Genomic DNA, 13,727 nt, shown 5'->3' with positions numbered 1-13,727 from the left:
TCTTTCTCCCAGCTCTCACATGCACACCACAAACTGAAGTGAGCTCCTTTTTAAAACCCAGGTGCCCTGATTAGCCTGCCTTAATTGATTCTAGCAGCTTCTTGATTGGCTGCAGGTGTTCTAATCAGCCTGTCTTAATGGTCTCCAGAAGGTTCCTGATTGTTCTGGAACTTTCCCTTTTACCTTACTCAGAGAAAGGGGACCTACTTAGCCTGGGGCTAATAGATCTGCCTTCTATTACTCTCCTATAGCCATCTGGCCTGACCCTGTCACACTATATGGATATAGGCTAATAAGCACTTAGGGCTCCCTCAGAGAGAAGCCTTATTATATATTTATATGGTACCTGTCTCTTATACAGTGATCCTGTTATCTAATTAGGGCTGCAGCAACCAGCACTTATTTGTGCACAACATTTCCTGCGTTGCTGCCAGTACATGTATGTCTTCTTCCAGCTGATGACTCACTCCAGCATGAAACTGGCTAGGGGGCTGGGGATACAGGAATCAGGAGCAGCATGGAGAAACATGGCATTTTTTTGTCCAGCAAGTTGGCTGGGTGATTAAGAGATCGAATGCTGTGACAGGATAATAGTGTCCCCCTGCTGCATAAATGCTAAGGTGAAATAGACTATTTTCTCAGCAGGAGATCCTGTCCCAGTGGTATGTAACAATTACTTTATTGCCACTTGTCAAGGTTCTTTCCCCACTCTGAACGCTAGGGTACAGATGTGGGGACCTGCATGAAAACCTCCTAAGCTTATCTTTACCAGCTTAGGTCAAAACTTCCCCAAGGTACAAAATATTCCACCCTTTGTCCTTGGACTGGCCGCTACCACCACCAAACAAATACTGGTTACTAGGGAAAAGCTGTTTGGAAACGTCTTTCCCCAAAAAATACTTCCCAAAACCTTGCACCCCTCTTCCTGGACAAGGTTTGGTAAAAAGCCGCACCAATTTGCCTAGGTGACTACAGACCCAGACCCTTGGATCTTAAGAACAATGAACAATCCTCCCAACACTTGCACACCCCTTTCCTAGGAAATGTTGGATAAAAAGCCTCACCAATTTGCATAGGTGACCACAGACCCAAACCCTTGGATCTGAGAACAATGAAAAAGCATTCAGTTTTCTTACAAGAAGACTTTTAATAGAAATAGGAGTAAATAGAAGTAAAGAAATCCCCCCTGTAAAATCAGGATGGTAGATACCTTACAGGGTCATTAGATTCAAAACATAGAGAATCCCTCTAGGCAAAACCTTAAGTTACAAAAAAGATACACAGACAGAAATAGTTATTCTATTCAGCACAATTCTTTTCTCAGCCATTTAAAGAAATCATAATCTAACGCATACCTAACTAGATTACTTACTAAAAGTTCTAAGACTCCATTCCTGTTCTGTCCCCGACAAAAGCAGCATATAGACAGACAGAGACCCTTTGTTTCTCTCCCTCCTCCCAGCTTTTGAAAGTATCTTGTCTCCTCATTGGTCATTTTGGTCAGGTGCCAGCGAGGTTACCTTTATCTTCTTAACCCTTTACAGGTGAGAGGAGTTTTCCTCTGGCCAGGAGGGATTTTAAAGGGGTTTACCCTTCCCTTTATATTTATGACACCACTATAACAAAAGATCAGTGCAGATGTATGGAAGGAGTGTGGTGTGGTAGTTTGAGCAAAAGACTGGGAAGCCAGGACTTGGGGCTCTTCAATTTGTTATTGGATGTGTCATTGGCCATTGATTAACACCAGAAAAGTCTCTAAACCTTTCTGCCTCAATTTCTTCAGCTGGAAAATAGTAATACCTACCTCATGGTTATTATGGGACCTAATTAATTATTGCAGTAGGAGCCTTAGGGCACCTTTGTCCTTATCCTTTGTTTTGTGCTTGCCTTAGAGAACATGTTCTCTTTATTATGGAAGGAAAAAAAAAAAGGAAAGGAGCGCGAGGTGACAGAGGGGATTAATTAATTAATATTTCTTCTCTGAAACACCTGAGTTTGCTTAGGTCACAAGTGAAAATCAATTTCTCTTTGTCATGTCTATCCTTACTGGAACATCTGTCCACATCAGAAAGTGATCATGTAATTTGCTGCTGTTGTCCATATTTGTTCTGAAGAGATCTTGGACTGGAAGTTAGATGAGGGCTTCGTTAAACTGACAGTTTGCTGTAAAGAAGCCTGTACTATACCTGGCATTCAGTCCTTTCCTTTCTTAAGTACACATGCATGCATTTGTTTGGTGAAGAACATGATGGGCTAATCTCATCCGTGCTGCAACTCAGTTGAATATAACTCTGGCATAACAGCATTAATTTGTGTCTGGAGCCTGTTCCATGCTTTTCAAAAAGATGGCAGTTGGTGTTCTAGGTTTTGCTTGTGTACTGCTCATTGTGAACTCTGAAATGCAGTGCAGTGATTGCTTACTGTTTTTATATGTCACCCTCCCGTGTAGACACTGAAATGATGGCTAGAGGGTGAGTTTGTATCAGCTTGTCGGTCTCTCTTTAAAGGTGGGAGGAAGAGCGCTATCCTGAAGGTATTAAATGGAAATTCCTAGAGCACAAAGGTCCTGTGTTTGCTCCGCCATATGAACCTCTGCCTGAAAATGTCAAGTTCTACTATGATGGTAAGTTGTTAAGGGTTCACGCTTACTGGGCTAGACTGTGGCATCCTGAATAGGAGATGAGGGTTCTCTTGCGAAGTAGTGGGGTGAGGTGGTGGTCCAGGCTAATTATTTGCTCTATAAGCAAATTCCAGGGATCATAAAAAGAGGAATAAGCTTTATAGAAACAAGGAAACCTCTGTTAGAATCTATTTGGATTGAAATAAGCAATTGTATTTATTTTCACTGTGATCACAAGGGTACATGTCACAGCTCACGTAGCATGTGATAATGCTTACACCATAAGTGACGACGTTTGACCAAGGCACCATGTTGTTGTAGTTATTTTTCATTATTGCTGGTCTTCCTTGGGCCCTCATCCTTCTCATTCAGTGTTGGGGTCTCTTTTTTCAAAATTATTATTATTATTAATTCAATTGCAGCTTTCTATATCCAATTAATTTTTCCTATAACACCTGCCTGAAGTGATCGGAATAAAAGGCAGAACTTATTTTAATATAAATGATGATTTGGTTCCTGCAGGTATGATCATATTAAATGGAGGAACATATTAACCAGGGATTAGATTAAGTGACAGGTACTTGAGTGGATGAAAATTGAATTTTTCACTCTAAAGCGGCATCTGTCTGTAAAATTGCTTCAGAAGCAGTGGGCTGTTCCCATGAAACATTGTGGAAGTTTTAAAATTAGAAGTGGTGAGATTCTTTTTCATCAGTAACACGTTCAAACAAATGTCCAAGCCACCCCAAAGACCATCTCTAGGAAAATGAGGTGTTGAATTCACACACACGCTATTGTGAGAGATCTGCTCAGCATCCTACTGTCTGTGCTCAGGAGACATTGTCCAATTCAGAGATTACCCTAGAATAACTTCTAGCCTTCAGTACTCCACATTTGGTCAACCACCTGCCAGCTTCCTCTGAGTAGAGGAGTCCATCCCAGGACCAGTCCTGCTTTTGCAGCAGAATGCCGGCTTCCATCTGACAGGGTGTCCATAATTACTGCCTGAGCTGTTGCTAGAGCTCCCAGTCACTTGCAGCACCAGACTCCTGTAAAGGAGCTGTGGACGCCGAAGTAGCCTGTTGCTCTTGTTTTTTAAGCTGAGTTACTAACTTCAGGGCTCTTGATAAATTCCATAGTACTGAAGTTGTAGTCCCATCACAGGAAGACTGCTCAAGCCTTTGAAAGAAGGGAAAGTGAGGGATGAAATTCAATCCAAGCAAGTCTGTTTCTGCAGTTCTGTTTACGAAATAACAACCGAGGCCAGTAGTTACTCTGTGCCAACTGTAGGCAACTTTTGAGCAATTTTTAATGGGATTTAACCCCCAAAACATCTTACCAGCTGATCACTGGCACCTTTTTCAACCTTAACCCTTTTTCCTTTACAACCTTCTGTTTTGCTGCTTCCTGCTATAAGTAAACAAACAGTGTATATTTGTTACAATTAAATTAACAGCAATCCTGTTGGTATCTTAGTTTCTAGTGTGACGTATTCAATCATCTTTGGCCTAAGTGAGCCTTCCTTTGCTATGTTTTGTTGACTTAAGTTCTTTAGGTTGGGCAGATAGTTTCCTCACTTTAATTTTTGCATATAATGTAAATCTTTCACTTGGTGAATCAAGAGGACTACATTTTACTTCCCCAGTATTTTAATAAACAGTTAACATCAACAGTTCTGGCAGTGACTTTTGTGAGGTAAAAGAGTCAATTAAAAAATCACTGGTGCTGACTCTTCAACAAGCAATTGGGATTTAAAATATTCCTCGCTATTAGCTGTATCCATGAGATGCATTCAAAATATTTCTCAGAGAGCGCCGGAGCATAATGTGATGTCAACAATGAGATCTGGGACTGAAGAGGCATGCTCAGTAGAAAAGGTAGACCTTGAATGTTCAGCAGTTTCTTCTTCCTCACTCCCAAAAGATCTCTTCTTCACAGTGATTTCATTTTGAGGAAAGGCTCTATTGTGATCCTGCAACCAAGCTGAAATATGACCTCACCGATCACTGAAAGAACTAAATGTGACTCTATTTTGAGTATGAGGAGTTGGAGAGACTGGAGTGTATTCCCATGTTACCTGAATCTCTCATTCCATTGGTTGGTAGAGTTCGCACATACTTACCTTCCTGTGCGAGGGGAGATGAGTGTTTGGCACCACTTACTACCCTACTTGTGGGTGTCACTGGCGCGTGCTTTGGCAGAGATTTGCCTCTGTTCCTGGCTAGAAATAGCTGCCTATTCATAGACAGGAAGTTGACCTGTTTTAAACAGTGTGTGTGTGAGGGGAATAGGAAGGCTAAATGATTTGTTGTCTCCTGGCTTAGTAAAGATGTTGAGAGGCAGAAGATGGAATTGAATAAAAGCCATATTATCATATCATATGATCTAGATGTTATAATAACTATTTTAATGCAAGTCAAATTTTAGGCCTCAATAGTCTGATCATTCTTCTCTACTCCCTTTGCATCCCATACTTAGTGTCAAGGGACACTAGTTTGTGGTGCTATACAGCACACTGAACAAAACCTCGCTGAAATACTAGGACAAACTGTATACTTCCATAGGGTGGCTAATCTGGCTGTGTATTGTACATCCACAGCAGTCCACAGTTGCATGGAAGGGTTCCAAGATCTCTTGAAACATCACAGTGCAAAAAACAGAATGATTTAGGGGATGAACATCTTCAGCTGACCTTTTTTAAACCTCCTCTCTCATAGGTAAAGTAATGAAGCTGAGCCCCAAAGCAGAAGAAGTTGCTACATTCTTTGCAAAAATGCTTGATCATGAGTACACTACAAAGGATATCTTCAGGAAAAACTTTTTTAAAGACTGGAGAAAGGTACGGATCCCTGGACTGAGATGACAGCCTACACGGCCATTTTCTCCTGAGTGTTAGAGAGAGAAATGGGCTACTCTGACTTGGTGCACAAAATGCTAGTGCGAGGCAGAGACCAAAGGGCTGGCTCAGATGTCAGCACTGAAAGTTCCTGTTTACGCTGTAGTTTTCCAAGAAGGGCCTCCTGGTAAATATTTCTTAAACGAACAAGGGTTGAACTTTTGCAAGTCATACTTGCATGTGATGTGACATGGCTGAGCTGATCATGACGTTTTTATCGATGACCTGGAAGAAAATGTAAAATCAGCACTGCCAAAGTTGCAGATCACACAAAAATTGGGGAAGTGGCAGATAATGAAGAGGCCAGATCACTGATACAGAGCATCAGGATTGCTTGGTAAACTGGGTGCAAGCAAACAATATGTGTGTGAATACAGCTAAATGTAAATGTCTACATCTAGGAACAAAGAACGTAGGCCATACTTACAGGATGAGGGACTCTATTCTGGGAAGCAGTGACTCTGAAAAAGATGTGGGGGTCATGGTGGATAGTCAGCTGAACGTGAGCTCCCAATGTGATGCTATGGCCAAAAGAGCTAATGCAATCCTGGGATGCATAAACAGGGAAATACTGAGTTGAGAGGTTATTTTACCTCTTTATTTGGCACTGGTGTGGCTGTGTCCAGTTCTGGTGTCCACAATACAAGAATGATGTTGATAAATTGGAGAGGGTTCAGAGAAGAGCCAGGAGAATGATTAAAGGGTTCGAAAACATGCCTTATAGCAATAGGCTCAAGGAGCTCAATCTGTTTAGTTTAACAGAGACGGTTAAGGGGTGACCTGATTACAGTTTAGCAGTACCTACACAGGGAACAAATATTTCATAATGGGCTCTTCTGGCTAACAGAGAAAGATATAACACAATCCAATTGCTGGAAGTCATAGCTAGATAAATGCAGGTTGGGAATAAGGCACATGTTTTTAATAATGAAAGTTCCTAATCGTTGGAACTACTTACCGAAGGTCATAGTGGATTCTTCATCACTGACCACTTTAAAATCAAGATTGGATGTTTTTCTAGAAGCTCTGCTCTAGGAATTATTTGGAGAAGTTCTGTGGCCTGTGTTTTATACAGGAGGTCAGAGTAGACAATCAGAGTGGCCCCTTTTGGCTTTGGAATTGTATGAATCTTTGCCCCACTGAAACTGTGGAATTGAAGAGCCATCACTACCTTTGTATCAGAGGCTAGCCCCTTTCTCAGTCTTGCGAAGTAGGAACTTCACCACCCCAACCAGTATAAGCATGCCAAGAGAATAAGCATATTCAGGCAGCTGGCCCAGGTTACCTTGGCAGCCTCTCCTTCCCCCAGTAACGTCGTCAACCCTTGAATGGCTAAGTGGTTTGAAAGATTGCTGTGTAATAGAATATACACTCCGTGCGTGCAAAGATCAGACACAGTCTTAATGTTCTGTGTGCCACATATACCCTCTTCATCCTTTTCTCATTCTCCCTGACTAGGTTGAGTACTTACTAGAAGTTGACAGCTCTTTGATAGACAGGCAGAAGCTGTGTTTATTAGCGGCACTTGCCCTTTGATACCTTTTTAGGGGCTGGGAGGGGCAGTTAAATATCCTTATTCTAACTATAAGAAGGTTTCAAGCTCTACTTTCATCCTCCCAGGAAATGACTTCAGAAGAAAAGAGTACCATCACCAACCTCAACAAGTGTGACTTCTCCCAGATGAGCCAGTATTTCAAAGCTCAGTCAGAAGCTAGGAAACAGATGTCCAAGGAAGAGAAACAGGTACTCTAGGGAATTGTAGAAGACTGTTCTAGCCATTTAGGTGTTTTTTTATCATTATCCTTTACTCGTTTCTCTGGCCATATCATCTATGCACAGTCTGTCACTCCTCTCACGCTGAAGGGATTTGCTAGAACCTTCCCCACCTAGCGGGGATTGGCGGAAGTATTGCACTTCTAGCTAAAAGTCTGTCTCTCTGCTGATCTTAATGTGATGACTAAGAGGCCAGCGGCTTGTTTCCTAGTAACATCCCTGAGATTCCTTGTGTCACTTATGTTCCTCTAACATGTCTGCATAGGTAATATGTCGAGAGCAATGTTTAGCAAGAAACCTCCACCTACTGCAGTTCTCTTTCTGATGATAAAACATTTCTGGCCCTTTCTCCTTCAGCACCACGGTGTTACTAGGACAAAGAGTTTGGTTTTTTTTCAAGGAGTATCTGCATGTCTTCCCTCCATTCCCACACAACCCCTAGATACCCACTTTAGTAAGAACTAGAAACTTATCACAAGATCTAAATCTGGTTCCATGTAGTGCCTTGGGTAATGTAATTCTAGTTTAACTGTCCTAAGTGGTGAGGTTCAGAGCTCCTCTAATTGGATGGGGGATGGTTTTCCCAATACAGTTGAACCCCATGGTGTCAGGATTCAAAGGTTCCCAATATGGAAAAGAGCATGTGCCTGGCTTTTCTGGCTTTCAGCTTTTTATTTGATAAATATTGGTTGACACGCACCCCACCCCAGATAACTAATAGAGTAGAAGGGGCTTTTTTTGGTCCACTTCTCAGTTGGTGCAACTTCATTTAAGGATGCATTGATTGATTTCTTCATACCTTTCAACCTTGTGTTATTAGGTCTCAAAGTGAGAAGCTTGTTTCTTTAAACAACATGATGTTAAATGCAGTGGATCAAAAGTCCTTAAACTTGATGTTTGTGGCACATGGACAGAGGGGAATGGAGAGGCAGTTGGTTTGGGGAAATAGGTCCGAGACAAGTGAAATGTAATTACAAATTTAGAAAAAATTGTACATGTTGCATGTATTACATTAGCCTATTAGTAAGGCTAAGATTTTGTCTTGGATGTTTTTAGTAAAAGTCACGGACAGGTCCTGCAGTTTCAATAAAGAAAATTCACGGAAGCCCGTGACCTGTCCGTGACTTTTACTAAAAATATCCCTAACAAAATGGGGAGCTGCAGAGTCCCCACACTGCCTGCAGTGGCTGGGTAGCTGCGGGGGTTCCAGCTTGGAGCCCCAAGGTCCCCCGCCCCAGGGGTAGTGGGGAGACCCTGCAGCTCCCAGTCACCACGGTCTGAAGTCACTAGGTCTCTGGAAGTCATGAATTCAGTTACATCTGTGACAAAATCGTAGCCTTCACTATTAGTTCCTGACTTTATTTCTGTTTGTCTTGCCATTTAGATTGTATGCTGTTCTGGGCAAAGACTGCCTTTTATTCAGTGTTTGTACAGCACCTAGTACAATGGAGCCCCAGTCCGGATTGGGGCCTGTAGGTGCTACTGCAATACAAATAATAAATTAATTTTGCTTCGTTCTGTCACTGAGCTACTTGGTGTCTTTGGGTGCAGTGCAATCCCCCTGCTTTGTGTCTTCCTAGAAAATCAAAGAGGAGAATGAGCGGTTACTAAAAGAATATGGCTTTTGTATCATGGATAACCACAAGGAGAGGATCGCCAACTTCAAGATTGAACCCCCTGGTCTCTTCAGAGGGCGTGGCAACCATCCCAAAATGGGCATGCTGAAGAGACGGATCATGCCAGAAGACATCATCATTAATTGCAGCAAGTGAGCATGGGATGCTTTGCACCTTGCTTTGCTTACTAGTTAGGATAACCTTTTTTTATCATATATGTAACTTGACATGGCATCTAAGCATTCAAAAGTTCATGTGTTGGGTTTCTTGGTCATTTTAGGTGTTTTGAAGGGTGAGAAGTATAACGAAAGCATCAGTTGTCTACAAGCCATTCTTTACATAAGACAGACACAGAGCTCTGTCCACACACCTCAGTGTTGATCAACACCAGCATCTGCTGTTACAGTGCAGGGCAGCTCCTGTTACGTTCTATTCCCTTGGGGCCAAAGGGTATTTATTTTATGTATGGATCTCCCACTTTTTCTTGTTTCCTAAGAGGCAACAGACCAATGTGTAGGGTCTTCAGACTTCTCCCTCTCCATGTAGACCAGTGAAGCTGCAGAAACATCCCCAAATCAAAGCAACGAGCTTCCCAACAATGCTACTTATCACAATAGTTAACAAAAGGGAATAATTCCATAAGAAGCATAACCATGACTGTGTATCTCTTGATCTTTGACTTTCATTTTGATTCATCTTACTATCCCGCTACAGAAATGCAGTTGCCCAGACTAGAGTAGGGAGAGAGACTTGTTTAATATTTGTTGCTGTCCATCAACACTTTAATCTTTGCTGGTCATCTATATTTTGTCACCTGGGGTCTATTAAGACCACTTCTTTCCTCTCGCTGTTTTTGTTACCTTATGCAGGGATTCCAAAGTTCCCCCACCTCCTCCAGGTCACAAATGGAAGGAGGTCCGGCACGATAACAAGGTGACCTGGTTGGTGTCATGGACAGAAAACATCCAAGGATCTATTAAATATATCATGTTGAACCCCAGCTCTAGAATCAAGGTAATGGTTTATTTGGAAGGTTGCTTGGCCATGCTGCATCTTAACCAACTCTCTTAAGGGGGGGAGTGTGGCTATCTAGTGGTTAAGGCAGCGGACAGGGAGGCAAGACCAACTTTTTTCTTACTCTACCATTGACTCACTGTGTGATATTGGGCAAGTCACTTTGCTTTAGTTTCCGCATCTGCCAAATAGGGAGTAATAGCTATTCTGTAGGGGTGTTGAATAATATCTATGAAGTACTTTCAGATTTCTGGATGAAAGGATGTTCCCGTCCTAGTTGGGAGCCTTTCATGCTCTGGAGTAAACGTAGAAGAAAATTTCTGCCAGTTTTGTCTCTAAGTTTGGCCCCAGTGTCTCCTGCCTGATCATGCAGTGAATTCCTAACTACGTGCTGGGTGTCAGTCAATTGAAAAGGCATAAATCCAGTTATGTAACTTCACTGCAAGATGGAGGCGAAGGTGATGTTCTGAGAAGAACAAACCCCTATGTAGGCACGGATAGCTGGTAATTGTCAAATCATGTAAAACAAATGATGAGATTTTGAAGGTAATTGGATTTCCTTTTTTAGTAGAACAGATTTTTTGGCCTTCTCAGCAGGAAAATTGCCTGTTTTTAAGAGAGCCACTACACTTAGTCGGTGGCTCCCCTGGAGCGAAATAAGAGTCTTGACCTGAGTGTGTGGTGGGACATCATTTCTGCTGACCTATAGTAACCGTATCATCACACACATCTAATGTGCTATTCAAATCTTTTTTTAAATGAGTTCACTCTGCTGTCTTTATGGCTTTACTGAGTGGGTCTCTAATTGTGAGAAGAGGACCGCTAAGAAAATTGCAATCTCCTTAATAGAGTAGGGGGTACCTTTGTACATTGAGGGGCCTGGAAGACCAAGTACCTCTCTCATCTGATTTCTGACTTCTGTGCAGGCACTTGATGTCATGGCTACTGAACGATGTGCAACTGCATGAGAACTTAGTTCAGGCAGAACTTTGAGCAATGAATTCCCAGTGATTTTGTGCACATAGGTTTGAGTAGGAACTCTCTCTGCTTCTGCTGCTCACTTTCAGGTGTGCTGACTTTCTTGTGACTGTCTCTGCAGGGTGAGAAGGACTGGCAGAAATACGAGACGGCTCGGAGGTTGAAGAAGTGTGTGGATAAGATACGGAATCAATATCGAGAAGACTGGAAGTCCAAAGAGATGAAAGTGCGACAGAGAGCTGTGGCACTGTACTTCATTGATAAAGTGAGGGTTGATTTCTGGCAGTTTCCTCTTCCTGCCTCATTCTGAATAAAGATGCTGGGCTGTTGGGCACCTGTCCCTAAACCCAAATAAAATTCTGATAGAAACGCTCACCCACTGCACAAATTAAATAAGGGAGTTGAAGGGCTTTGAGAGAACTACTGGTTATTCTATTAGAAGTCCAGTCCTCAGAGGACCCAGAGGTCTTCTCCTGGAGTGACTCTGGTCTCCACTTCCTCCCAATTAACTGGAAATCCAGATCAATAAATTGCCATACTGAACCTGGCTACGTTGGGCAATACTGTTTTGTTCAGACAAAAGTCACAATTAGGTTAATTCCAGAGTCCCCCAGTTGGATCAGTGGGAGCTCTGCAGGTGGGTGTATGGCCCTTGGCTTCCAGTGGTTTCTGACTCCTACTGAAATGCTCTGCTTTTTATTACCACTTAGTTATGAAGCTCACGACTCTGACGTGAACTGTGCTATTTCCTCTTGCCACACTTAAGAAAACTGTAGTCCGTCACCAAGTTTACGTAATTGTAGTATTTAAAACTGTGTCCCAAATAGTGATAGCACTGCTGTGTGGCTTCTGTGACCAATTAATTACTCATTTTGATCAGTGTGGATTGAATTAAATCACAATAATTTTAGTCATGATTTAAATTAGCAAGCAGGAAACTTTGTAAATAATTGCTTTTAATCTTGTTTTGCATGTGTACTTTTTAGTTATTTTCCTAAAGAAAGGTTCATTCTCCTTGGTAGGTAATATTAAAACGTGTTTGTTTGCAATTATATGTAGCCTCTAAATGTGGTGGTACTTTTGGCCAACGAGGAGGATACGCTATAGCTATATACATTTATTTAAGCTATCATATAGCGCAATCTACACTTATGCAGATTCTTATTTTTAAACCTGCTTATTTGCTCTTAATATCCCACTGGGAACCTATCTATATCCTAAAGTGTCTAAATATCTTTGAAAATCTGGTCCCATGTCTTTAGCATTAATAGATTTCATCCTCTCCCACCTGGTTTGTATGCCTATATTGGAAGAGGAAAAGCTTTCCTGTTTGGTCAGCTTTGTCAGTGTCTCTCACCTTTGAATAAACTAGTGCAAATGAAGAACACTAATATATGTTCTCTCTGCAACTGCTAGCTAAAATGAAACCAAAAGTAACTAAGGCACAAGCTTTCTTTTTTATTTAAATAATTTTACTAATTATAGTAAATTAGGGCTTACCATAGGTTGTCATAATGTCAAATTTAATTTTAAACAGGGTTTTTTTAATGTTTTAATTTATATAAAAAATCCAGTTTAAAATATAATCAACTTTTTATTTATCCTGATTTTGATGTATCTTTTGATGTCTTCTCCCTCTTTTGGCTCCAGGCATATAACTTCCATGGCACTTCATTGTGTATCCAACTATTTATATTTTAATGTCAGTAATCTAAGTTTCAAACCTCTCCTTTTGAGAGTTACCTGTCTTTAGCTTCTCTGAATGTCTGTACTCCCCTTCTCTTCAAGGATCAGGCACACACTGTACCCCGCTAAATCGGAATACCCTGGTTACTGGGCAGACAAAACTCCTAGAGGACCCCACAATCCATAAATTACCAGAGCAGTTTGAAATGCTAAACCTCTTATTTTGATTCCATTTGCCCACCTCCCCTTCTCTTGTTCAATTTGTAGCTTGCCCTGAGAGCTGGTAATGAGAAGGAAGAAGGGGAGACAGCGGACACCGTTGGCTGCTGCTCCCTCCGAGTGGAACACATTAATTTGCATCCGGAGTTGGATGGCCAGGAATACATGGTTGAATTTGACTTCCTCGGTAAAGACTCCATCCGATACTACAACAAAGTCCCCGTTGAGAAGAGGGTGAGATGTTTCTCATTCTTGTCCCCGTGCAGTGTTGCAAGGAAAGGAGGAACTGGCTGGTGGAAAATCTCCAGAAGTGGCAGTTCCTGTACGTCGTTTTTTATCCAAATGTGAAGGCAGAAAATAAGATAGCTTATCTTCTGACCTTCCCTTTCTGTGGGTGCTTTGGAGGAGTAAGGCTGCCACCTGCCTGGTTCTGATGTGAAGTAACCACCTTTATTGAAGTTTTCTCCTTTTCTAAGGTCTCCATGCTCTGAGCTGGTGGCCATTTAATCCATGCCATACCTATGTGACCAGCAATGGTTATTTTAAAGCCATTATGTGGACGGGTTGCTAGTCTGCAGCCTTAGCATCCTGCTTTTTTCTCGGTGGTAGACGTTTTTGGGACACAGTCATATCCACAGGTGCAAAAGCCAAACCTCCCCAGCAGCATGAAGGGCACAGGGTGGCCAGTACCGGGCTGCATTGTTACTAGTGTAGCAGTAAGCAAACTTGGAGTTATGCCTCAAGTATCATGGACATGTGCCTGGATATTATACTAGGGATTGCTTTTCTTGAAGCTCACGTCTGAATGTTTGCCTTCAGTGGGCTAGGCCATGTTCTCAGGTACTCTGGTGTAAATCAGTGGAGCAGCTTCGCTGAAGTATGCCTGACCTAAGAACTATTGTACAAAGTACATACCTGCTGACTG

At 41.9% G+C, this 13,727-nt stretch overlaps 1 protein-coding gene across 1 annotated transcript in view; it reads left to right on the top strand.

Annotated features, from left to right (window-relative positions):
* Positions 1–13,727, top strand: part of TOP1 (DNA topoisomerase I) — an 84,858-nt gene that overhangs the window by 61,789 nt on the left and 9,342 nt on the right. The window contains exons 9-15 of the mRNA XM_084645556.1: positions 2,508–2,623; positions 5,338–5,459; positions 7,137–7,259; positions 8,870–9,057; positions 9,775–9,919; positions 11,019–11,162; positions 12,851–13,036. Of these exons, the coding sequence (XP_084501682.1) occupies positions 2,508–2,623; positions 5,338–5,459; positions 7,137–7,259; positions 8,870–9,057; positions 9,775–9,919; positions 11,019–11,162; positions 12,851–13,036 (1,024 nt within the window). The remainder of the gene's footprint in view (positions 1–2,507; positions 2,624–5,337; positions 5,460–7,136; positions 7,260–8,869; positions 9,058–9,774; positions 9,920–11,018; positions 11,163–12,850; positions 13,037–13,727) is intronic.

This window comes from Lepidochelys olivacea (genome assembly GCF_965140295.1).
Source record: "Lepidochelys olivacea isolate rLepOli2 genome assembly, chromosome: 13".
Lineage (NCBI taxonomy): Eukaryota > Metazoa > Chordata > Testudines > Cheloniidae > Lepidochelys > Lepidochelys olivacea.
Note: the sequence above shows the minus strand (reverse complement) of the source record. Positions and strands in the feature narration are given on the sequence as shown.